Source organism: Macaca fascicularis, chromosome 4 (assembly GCF_037993035.2).
Source record: "Macaca fascicularis isolate 582-1 chromosome 4, T2T-MFA8v1.1".
Taxonomy (NCBI): domain Eukaryota; kingdom Metazoa; phylum Chordata; class Mammalia; order Primates; family Cercopithecidae; genus Macaca; species Macaca fascicularis.
The window spans coordinates 91,942,830-91,962,670 of record NC_088378.1 but is presented as its reverse complement, the minus strand read 5'-3'; the positions used below and the strand labels follow the sequence as shown (position 1 = coordinate 91,962,670).

General features: G+C 35.1%; 1 protein-coding gene across 2 annotated transcripts in view; it reads right to left on the bottom strand.

Annotated features, from left to right (window-relative positions):
• The window catches only part of ME1 (malic enzyme 1), a 228,722-nt gene that overhangs the window by 38,386 nt on the left and 170,495 nt on the right, over positions 1-19,841 (bottom strand). For both annotated transcript variants that reach the window (XM_045390294.3, XM_005552464.5), the window contains one exon: positions 1,706-1,815. In XM_045390294.3, the coding sequence (XP_045246229.1) occupies positions 1,706-1,815 (110 nt within the window). The remainder of the gene's footprint in view (positions 1-1,705; positions 1,816-19,841) is intronic.

Below are 19,841 nucleotides of genomic sequence, written 5' to 3'. Positions count from 1 at the left end.
GAAATAATAAGATCAGATTTCTATAGCAAAAAGAAAACTATCTCTGTTCACCACAAAAACCTCAGCACTTAGATCTACATCTGACAAACTGTAGAGATATTATGCAGAAAACATATAAGAAAGGGAAGCAAGAGTAAATGTGTATAGATTACTTAGATGATAGTAATTTACACTAGGGTGATGAGGAGAACTCTACGAAAAACACAGATTTTGATGACAGGAAATGAGAAAGGTTTAGTGACAGACTGTATTTGGCGGGAAAGCTGAAGAGGGAGCTATCAGCAATTCACTGAAAATGAGAACACTGGATGAAGGTCAGGTTTGGTGAGGAAATAAGAGTTTGATTTGGGAGCAGGTTAAGTATGAGATAACTGAGATATCCAACAGGAGTTTTGTTGTTATTGCTGCTGCTGCTGTTGTTGTTGTTTGAGACAGGGCCTCGCTCTGTCACACAGGCTGGAGTGCAGTGGCATGAGCATGGCTTACTGCAGCTTTGACCTCCTGGGCTCAAGGCACCCAATCCTTCCCACCTCAGCCTCCCGAGTAGCTGGGACTACAGGCACACACCATCATGCCAGGCTAATTTTTATATTTTCTTGCAGAGGCAGAGTTTTGCCATGTTGCCCAGGATGGTCTCGAACTCCTATGCTCAAGCGATCTGCCTGACTTGGCCTCCCAAAGTGTTGGGATTGCAGGTGCCTAAGAGGAGATTTTAAATAAAGACATGGGTATATAGACCTGGAATACAAAGAAGTCTGAACTGGCAATATAAATTTGCTAACTGAATGTGTGGACTTGGAGTATATACCTAAGAACATAGAGCAGAACACAAAGAAAAGGACCTGGCACTGAGCAGGTCATTTAAAAATGAAGTGTTTTGTCATTTAATAGCTAGACAGGAAAGGAAAAAGGAAAGGCAAATAGCCAAAGAGGTAAGAAGAAATCAGCAGAATGCCGTGACATGGAAGCCAACAAAAAAGAGTATTTCAAGAAACAACGTGAGTCAACAATGTGGAATGTGGAATGCTGCTGAAAATTCAAGTAAGATAAACACTGAAAAACAGTCATTGGAATTAGTGAAATGGAAGCCATTTCCAATCTTATTTCAATTTGCAAAAACTCTTTATGGTATTTCTCCTCAGCACATCTACCTGTGCTTTCCCCCTACCTTCCAATCCCTAAGATTCTCATAATAAGACGTGTATTGGGGGTGGGCTCTGCATGGATCTGGAGAGGATTAAAAAACTAGAACTTAAAGAGGAAAAAATTTGGCAGCTTAGACAAAAGCAGGTAGCCAAGCATCTACAATCAAAGACAAATAGTAAAATGCAGCTCCTGCTGGGGTAAAGCATAAAAATTATGCCTAAGATAGTCTGAAGAGAGAAGTATATTCACTTTTATTTTTAAACAATGAATAATATGGTCTCATACATTTCCTTCTTTGTTTAGCCATAATCACCAGGGATTTTGTCAGATTTCTTGGAGCTTATTTTCTAGCTAATGGATAATATGGTATATTATAGAGTCAGAGAGTACTTTTCTCAAATATATTCAACTAGATGAGAAATAGTACATGACATCAGCAAGCATACTTCCTGGAATTTGAAAGGTACTCAGCATATATTGATTGAATTTGAATCATTATTAAAATTATGAACTAATTTCTGACATGTTATTGATCCATATGCAGTGAAAATGTTGTTACCTTGAATATCATCATTGAATGTGCAATACTGGTTTCGATACTTGTTCAGGAGACGAAACGCATTCACATTGGCAAAGTCTTCAAACTGAATAAGGCAATTCATGCCGTACCTACGGGACACAAACATTCATATTAGAAGAGGCTAATAAAATGTTATTTAAAAATAAACTTTTAAAATTAGCCCATAGAAATAGGAAAACATATTTCCTTTTAAAGGTTCTGTCTTGCTGTTTAAGTATAAATATGTAATATAATATCTGTTCAACAAATATTTACTACATGCTTACTACAGAAAAGGCATTGTGTTGGCACCGTGAAATAACACAAAATGACCAAAATATGTTCCCTTTCCTTAAGGAATTTAACTTTTAGTAGAAACAAAAATTTTTGAAGTAAATAAAAAGTAATATAAAAGAGGTATAAACAAGGAATGATAGGTGTTCCGAGGACAGATATCACTTCTGGCTGTGATCAAAGACAAAGCAACCAATGAACTGAGTTTTAATGAATAGTTATAATTTCAAAAGTAGAGATGTAGGGTTTTATAAGCTGAGGAAAAACAGAAGCAAAATAACTGAGGTGAAAGATAAAAAAGAAAAAGTGTTTAAAAAATAGTTTAAAAGCCCTGTTTGGCTATAACGTGGTAGTAAATGTAAGGGTGTAGTGAAAGATACAGTCAGATCTTCATTGTGGCCCTTCCATTTCTCCCATCTAGCTTCATCTCTGTATGCAAAGACAGTTATCGAAACAGTGTATTGGCTGTCTCCTTAGACACCCTTGTCCCCTTGTTCTCCATCATTCCGAATCTCCTTTTCTATTAAGATAGCACATAAATCAATGCTATTGAATCTCAGCCAGGATCTCAATAATATCCTGAAATATTTGTTTTCATCTGTTACTGATCCACAACACAATCTCCAAAGCAGGTGCAATCACAAAATACCTCAGCCCGGGTAATTTATAAACAATAAAAATCTATTGTTCACAGCTCTGGAGGCTGAAAGTCCAAGATTAAGGTGTCAGCAGATTCCGTGTCTGGTGAGGGTCTTTTCCCCATGGATAGTGCCTTTTTGTTACATCTTTGCATGGGAGAAGGGGTAAACATGCTTTCTTCAGTCTCTTTTATAACGGCACTGATAAAACATTCATGAAGGATGGGGCCTCATGGCTTAATCACTTCTCAAAAGGCCCCATCTCTTAATACTTTCACAATGGCAACTACATTTCAACATACACAACTTAACATGTAATAGTAATGATTAGACCACAGCAGCAGCTTTCACAAACCTTCTTTTATTCTCCTGTTCTCCCAAGTCTCTTACCAGTCACTACGTCACTAAGATCAATGCTAGAGAGAATAATATTAACCTTCTCAGTTTCCCCCTACCTTAAAATATTTTGTACTTTTATTTCTATTTTCTTCCTCAACTTGTGAGAAGGATTTTTGCTTCCTTGTTTTGAATCTCCCTATGGACCTTACTGAATCAACTGCACCTCTCTATACTAACAACTCCAATTTCTCCTTTACCACTGGTCCTTTCCTGTCCCCAAGCATTTTCAGGACTACCTGATTTTAAAACCACCTCCCTTGACTATGACAAAATCAAAGCTATAGTTACTTAACTTCTTCCCCCGATGTCAAACGTCTCATAACAGAGAATGTTAAACCTTGCACTCATTTCTCAGTTCTTGTCAACATTCTAATTCAAGGACAGTCTCAAACCACTACCCCCTGATATCACAAGGCAGATGAGTTTTCTCTCTTTTCCTTCTGATACAATAAAAAAAAAAAACTCTGTAAGTCTGTTATTTCCCTTCAATTTTGTTAATTTATATATAATTATATATTTATCCTGGGTAGACTATCTTTCTAAATTACTATAAAAGTCATAGGTGAAAGCTGGTATTAACTTTTTATTTATTTCTTTTTATTACTAGTGTAGCCTAGCATCTTTATCTGTCTATTCGTCATTTGTAATTCTTTCTGTAAGATTATATGTTCATTTGTTCATTTTTCTATTGTTTTTTTTTTCATTTTTATTACTTTATTATGCCCATAAAAGTCTAGAGTCACCAACTTCTTTTATCCATCTTTGGTGCTGGTATAAAAACACATTTCTTATTTTAGGTTATGTCTTTAAGCAGCATCACTTTCTTTGATTTTCCTTTTCTAATTAAACTGCTATCTTTGAAATTTTTAATTATTATGGATACATAATAGTTGTACATATCTGTTGGGTACATACGACGTTTTGATACATGCATCAATATGTAATGATAAAATCAGGTGTATTTCAAAATAGCTGGAAGAGAAGATTCAGAATGTTCCCAACATAAAGAAATGATAAATGTTTGAAGGAGATCCTAAATCCCCTCATTTTTCTATTGCTATAGTTGTTTTCTATGTTATTTCATAAGAATAGTACCTTCTGTTACATATGTTGCAAATAGTTTTTCTAATGTAGTACACTGTACCATTAATTATTTAGACAGTGTTCCTAATTGTTTTCACAAATAAATTTTAAATTTTTATGTGGTTAGATCTTTCAATCCTTTTATTTATGGTTTCTCCTTCGATGAAATGCTTACAACAGTCTCCTCTACATATATTTATTTAACTATTAATGAAAAATTTCTTCTAATTATATTATAGATTTAGAAAATAGTTAACCTCTAAATCTGGTATACTTTTACTGTTAGGACATAGATTTTAAAAAAGCAAGCTATACCAAAATTTCTGTTTTCTATATAATCACCCAACTATGCCAGCACCATTTATTTAACAGTCCATCCTTCTCCTCATCACCTATATTTAGATACTATATTCTGATACATACTAGGGTCTGTTTCTGTGCTTTCTTATTTTATTCTACTACTGCTGATGACAACAAATACGTTTTCCTTTATAAGATATTACACATGCACACTTACTCTTCACAACCACTCTATGAAGTAAATACTATTATTATTCTCATCTAATAGATGAGGACACAGGCACACAGGTATACCACATCGGTACTGCTCAGTAATATAGTCTAACAATAATGATTATCTTACTAATCTATAAAGAAAAGAATACCTCCCTGCTTTAATTCCTACAGCTTTATAGTAATTTTAATATTTAGTACTGTTAACCATCTTTTATCCTTCTTTTTAAGTATTTACTTGGCTGTCATACTGGTTTACAAGCTGTCATACTGGTTTACAAGTATTTACTTGGCTGTCATACTGGTTTATTACAGAGCATAGGCTCTGGAGTCAGAGCTCCTGGGATCAATCTAGTCCTCCTTACATACTGTGCATTCTTAACTGTTCTGTGCCTCTGATTTCCTATCAGAAAAATGAGAATAGTAACAGCCTATTACCATAAGGTTGTTAGCAGGATTAAATGAAGTGATAAACGTTAAGTGCTCAGTGCAATGACTGGCACATAAGTACTCTATAGCCATTTAAACATCTACAGATTTTTAAAAATTATTTAATAGTAACAATAGAAGCCACAGGCAGGTAAATAATATACTCAAAGGGCTAAGAGAAAATAACTGTCATCCTAGACAAAGCTATTCTTCAACAGTAAGGTTTATGCAGCCAGCAAACATGTGAAAAAAAAGCTCATCATCACTGGTCATTAGAGAAATGTAAATCAAAACCACAATGAGATACCATCTCACGCCAGTTAGAATGGCAATCATTAAAAAGTCAGGAAACAACAAGACGCTGCAAAGGATGTGGAGAAATAGGAACGCTTTCACACTGTTAGTGGGAGTGTAAATTAGTTCAACCATTGTGGAAGACAGTGTGACGATTCCTCAAGGATTTAGAATCAGAAATCCCATTTGACCCAGCAATCCCACTACTGGGTATATAACCAAAGGATTATAAACCATTCTACTATAAAGACACATGCACATGTATGTTTATTCTAGGACTATTCATAATAGCAAAGACTTGGAACCAACCCAAATGCCCATCAATGATAGACTGGATAAAGAAAATGTGGCACATATATGCTCTGGAATACTATGCAGCCATAAAAAGGATGAGTTCATATCCTTTGCCAGGACATGGATGAAGCTGGAAACCATCATTCTCAGCAAACTATTACAAGAAGAGAAAACCAAACACAGCATGTTCTCATTCATAAGTAGGAGTTAACAATGAGAACACATGGACACAGGGAGGGGAACATCACACACCAGGACCTGTTTGGGGGTGGGGGGTTGGGGGGGATAACATTAGGAGAAACACCTAATGTAGACGATGGGTTTATGGGTGCAGCAAACCACCGTGGCACATGTATACCTATGTAACAAACCTGCACATTTGGCACATGCACCCCAGAATTTAAAGTATAATAATAAAAATAAATTAAAAATAAATAAAATTAAGACATCTTTAGATAAATAAAAATCAAAATACTTTTACTAAAGAAACTTCTAAAAGGCATATTTCAGAAAGAACAAAAATAATACCAGTTTAAAAGGTCTATGTATAATAAAATGGTAAAATGTTGGGAAATACAAGCAATTTTTATCCATATAAAATAGTAATAAAAATAAGTCTACTTCTAGCATGACACAGTGAAGAGGTTGGCAAATTCATTCCCCAAACAGCAACAATATTGTAAGACAAAATATTTAAAACAACCATTTCAGTGCTCTGTAAATCACTAAAGACAAAAAGAAGCAACAATTTAAAAGTAAAATGGGATAGTGGGATCAATTCTTGAAGGGAACATAAACTTTTTCTACTCCTTTTATGTATGATGCCATTCATCCTCCAAGGAAACACTTTAGCTAGCTGTATTACTAATTATAAAAATGTTACTAGAAACTGGTAAAACCATTTCTATGGTTACAAATTACATTTTTATAACCTAGCAGAGAAGCAAACTTCGTCATAGCAACTACATACCCCAAACACAAATATCAGTCAATAATCATGAGGTGCTTGTAATGGCTCCTCCTGCTTCTCTGGTTTCCAAGCAGGCCTTTAGAAAGTAAAGACTGTGAGCCTTTGGAGAGTGCTGTATGGTTTGCTCCTAATGTATCACATACCGATGGTCTAGAAACATTGGATGAGCTGTCATTATGTTCAGAAGGAGCAGAACCCTGTGGTCTCAGTATGTGAGGAGGAATCAGAGCCTTCTCAATTCTATTCCCGGATCTACTACTTACTTGGTTCTGCGGTTTTGCGCTTGTTACAATTTCTCTGTGGTTACAATGAAATCCTACAATACGGTTTGCCTTCAATGTTTAGGACACAATGTGGTCAGGCTATAAATTTATAATGTTTCTTAAGTGAAATCTGGGAATAGGCATAGGTAGTAAAATGGTGTACGGGATACCTTATCATTTACAAAAGTTTATTTTAGAAGTATCCCTTAGAAACTATATATCAGTTTTAGTTTCATGACTTTTCTCTACCTGGTAGTTAACTCTGATTTGACTCCTAAAGATTTAGAGACAGGCATTCTGAATTCATTTTGTGATACAAACATCTTGCATCATATAATAAAAGAAAGCCACGTAAGGGATAGTTAGTTCCAATTTGAACCCACTTTGTCACTATAAAATTATAAGCAGTGGAACACTGAAAAGTTAGCCAATTCAATTCTACATAACTATGAAAAGAACCTACTATTTTATGATCAAAATACCACATAAAATACTAGGTGCAAATAGTTTTAAAAGTTAACAGAAATAGCACCCATAAAATTAACATGTAGAAACTGCAGAGATTTTGCTCTTGTGGCATTGTTAAATCTGACAAATACCTTATTACAGTGACTAATCACTGTATCTAGCACTGTGTGTCAGGCACTAGGCTTCATACTTTACATGGATTATCTCAATTCTGTCAGCAACCCAGTGAAGAAGGCAGCGTTATTATCCATTTAACAGATAAAGAAATGAACTCAGTAAGATTAAAAGCCATGGATGAGTTCATACTGCTAATAGGTGGTAAGGTCTGGACTGAACCACAGGGCCCGCTGCTATATATACTGAGCACCAACAGAGTTATCAAGTCAATGAAATGAATAGCATATTTACATCTGAAAAGATTGCACTGATAAAATAAGGGTGTTATAATTTTATCACAAAACTATTAATAGCAAAACAGCATTTGTATGCATTCAACATACCAGGTCCTTTTATTATGGGAAATATATGAACAGATATTGGTGAGAACATGAATCTTTCTTTGATTATAAATGATCAAGAATTTGCTGTAACCAGGTTAACCAAGTATGCTTTAATTTTTCCTGAGATATAGTAAAATGTTTTATAGGATTTACTACATATGGAACATTCAAGATCTAGTGCACTTTAGCTCTGATGAGTACCTTAGGGATAGCTTATTCCAAATTACTCATTTTTGATAATGTATTGAAGCTTGAGAGTGCTCAATGAATTAAGCAGCAAATAACAAACATGGATCTTGCCCTGGAAATGCTCACTGGGAAACAGTCTCATTGAGAAGACAAAAGGATGCAAATAAATAACTTAAAGGAGGTTCAGATTAAAAACAAAAGCAGTGGCACACTGATCACTAAAGCACTGAGGGAAAACAACATGAATTAGGTGAGGCTTAAGATGGGGCCTTGGTAGAACTCAAATAAGGAAAAGAGTGGAGTAAAGAATCAATCATAGAATAGAGGTCTCAAAATCTGTACTGGGGAGATGACAAACATTAGCTTGAAGGACTATAGAAGATCAGTATTGGTTGCTGAATTTCAGATTATGAATGGTCTTGAATGCTAGAATAAGTAATCTGAAGTTGACACAAGTTATCTCTGGCCAAGAACCATTGGAATTCAATTCTTCCTTGCAGGTAACAATAAAGAAGATGGATGTGTTAACTTCTTTCATAGCAATATGGCTTTTGTTCCTACTACTTTACTTCTGTATTATTTTGTAACATTTAGACAGTCCTTTCATTTTTCTTACCCTTCCTTTTATTATATTTTACTGTTACTTCTTATTCTTTGTGACAGCAGAAATGATAAAGATTCAGCCATAATCATTCATTCTTTTCCCCCATATAGTCATCCCCTCAAGTTTCTAGTATTCTTAAGGATATGACAATCATGTTTTACACAAATGACTTCTAAATTTATATCTCTGGTGCTGACCTTTCAAAGAAATAACTCTGTTTCCAAAATGATACCAAGGACTTGAAGAAACGTTACACTATGAATCTTTTTTCTTTTAGAATGAGAGATAAATAATTAAAACGGTATTTCCAACCATTTTTATTTAGCATTTTTTTTCTGTAAAAGTATCTATAGTATCAAAAATCACACAACATTTATAGCAAGGACAAAAAAAAAAAAGAATCACAAGCAAAATGGAATCATTGTGTTTAGGTGTTTTCTGCTTTTCAAAAAAAAATAGCAAACCTAAGAGATTCTGAGTTCCTTAAATTCAACAAACTTCGAAGCTCCGTTTATAACTAAAGTTGCTATTTAGTATATTTTACTGAAAAGAATTTTTAAAATCCTCCTTGTCTCCAAAATTTGTGAAACCTTTTCCCTTGTGACTTTATTATTTTGTTGTTGTTGTTTTTAAACTTTTATTTTAGGTTCAGGGGTACATGTGCAAGGTAGTTTTATAGGTAAATTCATGTCATGGGGGTTTGTTGTACAGATTATTTTATCACCCAGAAGCTAAGCCTAGTACACAATAGTTACTGTTTCTGCTCCTCTTCCTCCTCTGATCCTCCAGCCTCTGGGGTGGAGATGAGAACACATGGACACTAGGCCCCAGTGTCTGTTGTGCCCCTCTTTGTGTTCAAGTGCTCTCATCATTTTAGCTCCCACCTATAAGCGAGAACATATAGTACTTGGTTTTCTGTTCCTGCATTAGTTTGCTAGGGATAATGGCCTCCAGCTCCATCCATGTTCCTGCAAAGGATGTGATCTCATTCTATTTTATGGTTGCATAGCATTCCATGGTGTATAAGTACCACATTTTCTTTATCCAGTGTATCATTGATGGGCATTTAGGTTGATTCCATGTCTTTGCTATTGTGAATAGCGCTCCAATAAGCCAAAAAATGTGTGCATGTATCTTTGTGGTAAAATGATTTATGTTCTTTGGGGTATATACCCACTAATGGGATTGCTGGGTCAAATGGTACTTCTGCTTTTATTTCTTTGAGGAATCTCCATAGTGCTTCCACAATGGCTGAACTAATTTATACTCCCACCAGCTGTGTATAAGCATTTCCTTTGCTTCACACCGTTGCCAGGATCTGTTATTCTTTGACTTTTTAATAATAGCCATTCTGACTGGTGTGACATGGTAACTCGTTATGGTTTGGATTTGCATTTCTCTAATGATCAGTGATATTGAGCTTTTTTTCATATGCTTATTGGCCGTATGTATGTTCTTTTGAAAAGCGTCTCTTCATGTCCTTTGCCTACTTTTTAATGGGGTTGTTTTTTTCTTGTAGATTTGTTTAAGTTCCTCAAGATTCTGGATATTAGACCTTTGTGAAATGCATAGTTTGCAAATATTGTCTCCCATTCTGTAGGTTCTTTGTTTACTCTGTTGAGATATATATATTTTTTTGCTGTGAAAAAGCTCTTTAGTTTAATTAAATCCCATTTGTACATTTTGCTTTTGTTGTGATTGCTTTTGGCATCTTTGTCATGAACTCTTTGCCTGTTCCCATGTTCAGAGAGCCATTTCTCAGGAAAGCAAGGTGGTAAAGGGAACATCCAGCGAGGAAGTGAGGAGGTAAAGGAGCCTGTTGTTAAAGTGTGGGTTTCCAGGTAAACAGTACAAAGATCTGAGAAGAAGAGTGTTGGGAGTCTGGTTTAGGGAAGATAAAGCACAAAACATGAAGTATGAAGAAGCACAGGCTTGGTGTGGTGGCTCACACCTGTAATCCCAGCACTTTGGGAGGCCAAGGCAGATGGATCACCTGAGGTCAGGAGTTCGAGACCAGCCTGGCCACCCTGATGAAACCCCGTCTCTACTAAAAATACAAAAATTAGCTAGGTGTGGTGGTGGGCGCCTGTAATACCAGCTACTCGGGAGGCTGAGGCAGGAGAATCATGCGAACCCAGGAGGCGGAGGTTGCAGTGAGCTGAGAAGGCACCACTGCACTTCAGCCTAGGCAACAGAGTGAGAATCCATCGCAAAAAAAAAAAAAAAAAAAAGAAAAGAAAAAGCATGAAATATGTGAGGCATACATGAAAAGAGACAAATGACATGTTATTTTTACATTTTAATAGGCAACCGAGTATAACAATAATGTGAAGCAAGACTTTCTAATTACGTGCACAGGCCATCTGATGGACTGCAGAGGTGGAGCATGGGGAGATGAATATGCGAAAGAGGGAACATCATGGCCTCTGAGCTGAAGGCAGCGTGGGTACAGGCTCAAATCCTCAGAGAAGTTTTGGCTCTAAAGGACTTATCTGTGCTTCAACATACCACTGTATTCTTATCTTCTATTTCCAGTTTGTACCATTCGTTATGCCTAAAATGCCTTCATATAAGGGATGCAGAAATTTAGAAAATGCTTTTATAAACTCCATCTGCAAACTTACAATAGAGAATTAAAGGTCTCCTCAGATGCATGTTCCAGTAAATACCTCATCTCCAACCTCAATCATGTCATTTACTTCTGTAGTTTGAATCACTAAATCTGTGTCTTTTTCTCCATTTAGTCTGAATCAAACTGTTTATTTCTAAAAGCCAGCAACTTCTACAAAACACTAAGGGTCACATATTCAGCAGAAAAGAGAATTGTACATTATTTTACTGAAGAATATTACAGTCATAAAATTTTAGATCTAGAAATGTCCTCAGAGACCATTTAGCAATAACTAATGATCAGGAAGGTTAAAAAACACCCAAGGTTCCAAAAATATATATGCTAGTGAGTATTGCTATCTAAGAGAAGAATCCAGAAGAAATAAGTCCAATAGCCTCTTATGGTAGAGTAGACTTTTTTTGTAATGTAAGATACCTTCTATCTTATTTCATACTGTAAGAATACAAAATATTTTCAGATAAGTTTATCAGAATTTATTACCGGCACATCTCATTTTATTGTGCTTTGCTTTACTGCACTTTGAAGATACTGCATTTTTTTTACAAATTGAAGATTTGTGGCAACCCTTGTCGAGCAACTCTATTGGGACCATATTTTTCCAACAGAATGTGCTCACTTTGTGTCTCTGTCACATTTTAGTAATGCTCATAATATTTCAAACTTTTGCATTATTATATGTGTTATGTTGATCTGTGATCAATGATCTTTCATGTTACCACTGTAATTGCATACAAGATGGCAAACTTAATCAATAAATGTTGTATATGTTCTGACTGCTCCACTGACTGGCCATACCCATGACTCTCTGCTTCTCCCCAAACCTCCCTATTCCCTGAGACACAACACTATTGAAATTAGGCCAAGTAACACCCCACAATAACCTTTAAGTGTTCAAGTCAAAGGAAGAGTCACACATCTCTTTAAATCAAAAGCTTGAAATGGCTAAGTTTAGTGAGAAAAGAATATTGAAAGCCGAGACAGGACAAAAGTTAGACCTGTTGTACCAGGCAGTTAGCCAAGTTGTGGACGCAAAGGAAAAATTCTTGAAGTAAACTAAAAGTGCTACACTATTGACCAGATAAATGATAAGAAAGCAAAAAAAAAGTCTTTTTTGCTGATAGGGAGGAAGTTTGAGTGATCTGGATAGATTAAACCAGTCACAACATCTCCTTAAGCCAAAGCCTAATCCATAGCAAGGCCCTAATTCTCTTCAGTTCTATAAAGGCTGGGAAAGGTAAGGAAACTGCAGAAGAAAAATTTGATGCTAGCAGAGTCTGATCTGTGAAGTTTAAGGAAAAAAGTTGTCTCTAATAACATAACATAACATAACATAACATAACATAACATAACACAACATAACATAACATGCAAGGTGAAGCAGAAAGTACTGATGTAGAAGCAGCAGCAAGTTATCGAGAAGATCTACCTAAGCTCATAAATAAAGGTGGTTACATTAAAGAGCAGATTAAAAATGGAGACAAAATAGCCTTCTGTAGAAAGAGAATGCCATCTAGGGCTTTCATAGCTAGAGAGGAGATGTCAACGCCTGGCTTCAAAGTTTCAAAGAATAGGACCCTTGTAAAGGTCTAATGCAGCTGGTGACGTTAATCTGAAGCCAATACTCATTTACCATTTTGAAAAACATAGATCCCTTAAGAATTATGCTAAATAGACTCTGTCTGTGCTCTATGAATGACACAACACAGCCTGAGTGATAACATATCTCTTTACAGCATGGTTTACTGAATATCTTAAGTCCACTACCGAGACCTACTGCTCAGAAAAATAAGATTCCTTTCAAATTATTGCTGCTTATTGACAATGCACCTAGCCAGCTGAAGAGCTCTGATGGAGATGTACAAGGACAATGTTTTCATGCCTGCAAACACAACATCTATTCTGCAGCCCATGCATAGAGAGGCAATTTAAACTTTCAAGTCTTATTATATAGAAAATGCACTTCCTAAAGCTATTGCTACCCTAGACCATAATTCCTCTTATGAATTTGGGCAAAGTAAATTGAAAACCTCTGGAAAGGGTTCACCATTCTAGACGTCACTAAGAACATTTGTGATTCATGGAAGGAGGTCAAAACATCAACATTAACGGGAGTTTGCAAGAAGCTAATTCCAATTCTCATGGATGACTCTGAGGGATTCAAGACTTTAGCAGAGGAAGTCACTGCAGATGTGGTGGAAATAACAAGTAGTACTAGAATTAGAAGTGGAGCCTGAAGATGGGACTGAATTGCTGCAATCTCATGATAAAACCTGAATGACTGAAGAATTGTTTTTTATGGATGAGCAAAGAAAGTGTTTTTTTGAGATGAAATTTACTTCTGGTGAAGATGCTATGAATAGTGTTGAAACGACAATAATTTAGAATATTTAGATTTGGAATATCACATAAACTCAGTTGATAAAGGAACAACCTGGTTTGAAAGGATTGACTCCAATATTGAAAGAAGTTCTACTGTGCATATAATGCCGTCAAACAGCATTGTATGCTACAGAGAAATCTCTCATGAAAGGAAGAGTCAACTGATGTTGCAAATTCCATTATTGTCCTATTTTCAGAAATTACCACACTCACCCAACTTTCAGTAACCACCATTCTACTCAGTCAGCAGCTGTCAACATCAAGGCAAGACCCTCCACCAGCAAAAAGATTATGACTCTCTGAAGGCTCAGATGATCATTCACATTTAATAGCAATAAAGTTATTTCTTAATTAGGGTATACAAATTTTTAAACATAATGCTATTGCATACTTAATATGCTACAGTATAGTGTAAACACAAGTTTCGTTTCTTTTCTTTTTTTTTTTTTTTTTGAGACAGGGTCTCACTCCATCATCCAGGCTGGAGTGCAGCGGCATGATCACAACTCACCACAGCCTCAACATCCCAGGGTCAAGTAATCTTCCCACCACAGCCTCCCTAGTGGCTGGGACCACAGGAGTGTGCCGCCGTGCCTGGCTAATTTTTCTTTTAATGTTTTGTAGAGACAAGGGCTCACTACATTGCCCAGGTTGATCTCAAACTCCTCAGCTCAAACTATTCATCCGCCTCGGCCTCCCAAAGTGCTGGGATTACAGGCATGAGTCACCGGGCCTGGCCTTAAACATAACTTTTATATTCACTGAGAAGCCAAAAAATTCATGTGACTTGCTTTACTGTAATATTTGTTTTATTGTGGTTGTCTGGAACCAAAGCTGCAATATCTTTGGGGTATGCCTGTATTCAAATGAATATGAATGTTATTTATCTTTCCGTGCACACTTTTAGACTATATATTTATGCAATGATGCTGCAACTGCTCAACTACTTTCAACTACAAGGTGAATTTAAAATCAATTTATTGCTTGATAGTTATGTCTTGTAGGTAATTTTCTATCCTTTTTCTTCACTGGCAATAACAGATTTGAACAAGTATTTTGTGAACTATTATTGAATAAGAATACTAATTGGATCAATATTCTCATTCTGATTATTCTCAAAAGTTAATATACACCTGAAAGGATTTTTCCTGAAATGTCACCATTATGATACTTAAAAAAATTGCTTGTAGGTTCTATACATAATCTTCAAAGAGGCATTCCAAAAGTATTATGAACATTAGCAGTTATCATTGTACAGCATTCCAGAGTACTACTTAGAAAAAGATAACAATCATTCAGGTCTGTGTTTTTAAAAAAACAAACAATTTTGTAGTGAAATCTCAAAATCAAAATAAAAATTAAAAAAGGAATGTGCATGTATAACTGCTTAAAATAAAAACTTTGAAAGCCAATATCCATTCTTAGACCACAGAGTAATGGAAATCCATGCACATTATTCAAGAATAATCAGAATGGTACATTTAGAAATAGCTGAAAGCACAAATCCAATGTAAAGTACAAATCTAGCTTCTCTGACACAATCACCTGGAATAATGTCAAAGTCTGAATACTAACCATCTTCCATAATTAGCACTCACCTATCAGTAACATGTGCTGAGTTATGTCTATTTATAATTCCAAATTAATAGTGTTTCTTATGGCAATATTATTGTCTAATACTAATAAAATGCCAAAATATTATGTTCCCTGTTTTATAAATAAGCTCTTTTCCTCTCATATACTGAGGACGTCATGAAGTAAGCCGTCATACATCCAGTGGTATTGAATATATTTAAGCCCAAACTGTTTTAGAATTGTTCCCATTGGTACCAGTTGGGTACAATTACCTGCATGCCAACCTCTGCAACCCACCCTTAAAGTAGTGCAATAATTAGTGGATGTATTCTGACATACTACTAAAATTAGAATTCTACTGGCAGAGTCTCTGCTTAATTCCTAACAATTTTTAGGGACAAAACATGATGCCATCTATATAGTCCTAATAATCATTTGGACTTCTTTTCACATTAAACCATTTATGAATGACTCTCGAACTTTTTTGAAGTAACAAGTATGTTTATATTTCAGCCTAATTTTTCAAGAATGCAACTTCGTCTCTGCCAAATTGACAAATTTCCATAATCTGATTAACAAAGCTATATTGTAGGTAGTTTATCATGTAGGAAGGGTAATTTTGTTAGTTTACTGAGTTTACTAACATACATAGGGATGTATGGAAGCTCAACAATTTATCATTTTTAAACTAATGATTTTATTCCGGTATCACTGAGAAACATAAACCAACACAAGAAATTTCTGTGCCTAAAACAATACTTACTAAAAGGAACCCAATAATCCAGCAGATGATTACAAACAAATTGAGCCTTTTGGGTTAACATCTCAAGTCTCTCCACTCTCCCCTCTAAGAATTCCTTGTGCAATTCTAAATCAATAAAAAGAACTGGAAAAAGGATACTCAACAGAGATCAAATAAGGCCACTAATGATTACTAACAAAATATTCAGGTTTTGAAAAAGCCTGACCCTGTCAGTAACTTGATCAGTCAAAGTGAGGAAATAAAAATCTGATAATTTTGCTCTCAGTGCAGTCCAGTCAGAGAACAGTTTTAGCCTCTCTGATGAAAAATGTCTAAATAAAACTATGTCTCTTAATGAGGCATACATGACAAGATGTATAAACTTTGCATTTTTCAGATAGGAGTATTTTGGTCCAACTATTTTCCAGAGATGTGCAAGAAACATAAGTAACTTCTGAAACAGATAATTATGGTTCATGTTTGCAAATGCGTTAGAATTCCATTCTCACTTCTGAAACTAATAGACTAATAAGGTCAAAAGAAATACTGAATAAATCTCTCATATATTGTTTTCTTTTAATATTTAAACACAGATGTTACATATATGTGATATCCATTGAAAAATATTAGCAGAACAAGAACACAGATAGATGACATTTGATCGTCTTTTATTAAAAGCCAATAGGTCCAACATTCTCCTCACTCAGACAGCCTAAGTGACCAATTCAAGTGTCACATTCTTTTTTTCATACTCCATTAGAGTTTATACTGAATAATGAAAACTGAACAAAAGTGGTATGTTCTATAAAGAAAATACATCTGCTTTTACATTCTGTATGCTCTAAATTGCCACTTTTCATTCTTTTTCTTTTTGGAGTTGTTAGCTAAACTGCAGAACAGATCAGGTCCCAGATTTCTTGTTAAATGATCTACTCGTCTCTTTTCTGCCTAAGGCCTTCTCAAAAATAAGAAAATTGATATTTATATGGGACAAATCCCATAAAGAAAATGCTTGGGAAATCTAAATATTAATAATAAAATCTATGAAGTTGCCTAGATAAACAATAAGGTACTATAGTAGTTTTATTTAAGGGTAAGACTTTTTCTGTGCCATGCTTTCTTTTAAATTAATTTAAATGATGTATTATTTACATAAAATAAAAGTACCCCTATTAAGTATACAATTAGGTAAGTTCTGATAAATGTATCTTATGTCTCACCTTTACAAAGGTAAGGTATAGAATATTCACATCCCCAAAAGTTCTCTTGTGGCCCACCTCAGTCAATCCCCAGTCCAGCAAGGGCCCCAGAAAGTCACTGATCTGCTTTCTAGTGTTGGAGATTAAACTTTTTTGAGAAAGAGTCTCACTTTGTCACCCAGGTTGGAGTGCAGTGGTGCAATCTCAGCTCACTGCAGTCTCTACCTCCTGGGCTCAAGCGATCCTCCAGCCTTAGCCCCATAAGTAGCTGGGACCACAGGCGTGCACCACCATGCCTAGTTATTACTATTATTATTGTATTTTTAGTAGAGATGGGGTTTCACCATGTTGCCCAGGCTGGTTCTTGAACTCCTGAGCTCAAGCAATCTGCCAGCCTCAGCCTCCCAAAGTGCTGGGGTTACAGGCTTGAGCCACTGTAGCCGGCTCACACTTTTGAGAGGTTAAATTAATACAAGCCCTTGGAACAAACTCTGGCACATAATAAGGATTCACTAAACATTAGTTATTGTTTGCCCAGTGGGATTTTGTTGTTTATCACAAGAGCTGCTAGTAAGCTTGGTGGTGCATGAAACCATAAATGAGTAAACAATGACCCAGGAATATTTACTGGTCCTTTCCTTAGATATCTGTGTATATTTAAGTAAGTGTTACTATAGCATGTGGGGAAAGGTAATATGATCCCAAATGAAATGCTCAGTGCTAATAAATAGTTCCAGTCTAATTACCTTTCAGTTGATTCATTTATATTCTAAATCTTGTTCCTCTATCATTTGTGTTGTTTTTTTCTATAATAAACTGTATATGCAAGTATATAATACGTATACAACACATATATAATAAAGTGTATATACAAGTAACATTAAGGAATATTAATTGTGACATTTCAGAAATATTCTTGGGAGGCTTTGATTATATGCCTTTTCTATCACAAAGTACACCATATTCAGATGTCATAATATACAAATCTTGAGACTGTTCTGTTAGTTTACTTTAGGGGAGGTATTACAAAGTAGTCAAACAATAACATAAAACGTTACTAAGACAATGCACAAGTCAAAATACAGCCAGTTTTCTAAACTGGCTAATTGGCTTTCCCTCCTGAAATGCATTTTTTCAGGTATACCCAACTGTTCCCCCTTTTTACATCAATAATTTTATAAAATTTGAAATAATTACAGGCCTAAAAGAATCTATCTATAAAAAGAGATTGGGATAGAAGTTCAGTAACTAATGCATTCTGGTTGTGCTCTTGTCCTTGGAGACTAGGTTAATGAGAATTTGGAAGAGCATTAAGTCTTCCAAAATGACCCAAACAGATTTATTACAATGAGATTCTAGTGCCTATCTTCAGTTTTTAAACTAGGAAGCTGGCCAAATGTAAACTTCTGGAATATGTAGGTGTTTATAAAAATAAAAGTCTTCATTAACTTTTAAAAATATCTTTGTCTCATTCCAAAATTCTATATTACTCTGTAGCAAGAAAAATAACCTCTGTATTGTTCCAAAACTTCTTGTGAAATATAGACCCAGAGGTCTGGATTTACAGGTCTCTGTAATGCTTTTTTACAAATATATCATATATCTCATTCTTTAATCCATCTAATGGGAAAAAACATAGTACATCAAAAAATGGTTCTGGAGCAAGGGGTGGGGTGACCTGTACTCATGTAAGTAAAATGAATGATATTACCATACTTCAGTTGATTTGCATAATAAATTCCTATTTGATTTTTCTAAGACATATACATTTAAAAACATATTTCTTATCAGACCATATCTTCTTTTTACATTCTATATGTTCTAAATTGCCACTCTTCATTCCTTTTCTTTTTGAAGTTGTTAGCTAAACTGCAGAACAAATCAGGTCCCAGATTTCTTGTTAAATGACCTACTCTACTTAAAAATCTCTTTTCTCCCTAAAGCCTTCTCAAAATATTTTTTTTTGATATTTCTATAGGACAAATCCTATTTAATTATTATACTTTCCTCTGGCAAAAGTGATCACCGTATCCTATAGTGATTAGAAACACCCAAGAAACTGGGTTTCTCAGAACTGCACACTACTGCATGCAGTAGCTGCATGCTAATGGAGGGCATTAACTGGGATTTTGCAAAAATAGCAATCCTGACTAACTGATTTTGGAAACACTTGGCAAAGCACAACAAAGGAGTTTCTTTACTCAGCATTCAAGTTATCTAAACCCTAACATGCTTCTATAAACTAATAATCTCTGAGAAGAGGATGCATAATATGTGGACTTTCTCATTCTTATTTTACTAGAAAATACCTTTTCACACTCCAAAAGAGTGGAAAAGATTACCGAAAAGACTCTACACATGCTATTCTTAAAACAGAGTAAGAAAAGTTCTAAGTTGTTCAACAGTTTATAATAAAAAGGAAATGATTCATGACTGTTCCACACTAATAAATAACATAAGAACGTCATTTTAGGAGGGGAAAATTTAAACAAACAATATGAATTTATAATCAAAACCAAAAAAATTAATTAATTTCAAATGAAGTAAAGTTGTGTCTAGGCGAAGGAGTTAAAAAAAAAAAATCTAACTAGAAAACCCACACTACAATGTCAGGAAAGCTGCTTTTACTTTCCGGTAATATAAAATGAAAAGATCTCAAGATGAACGGGCC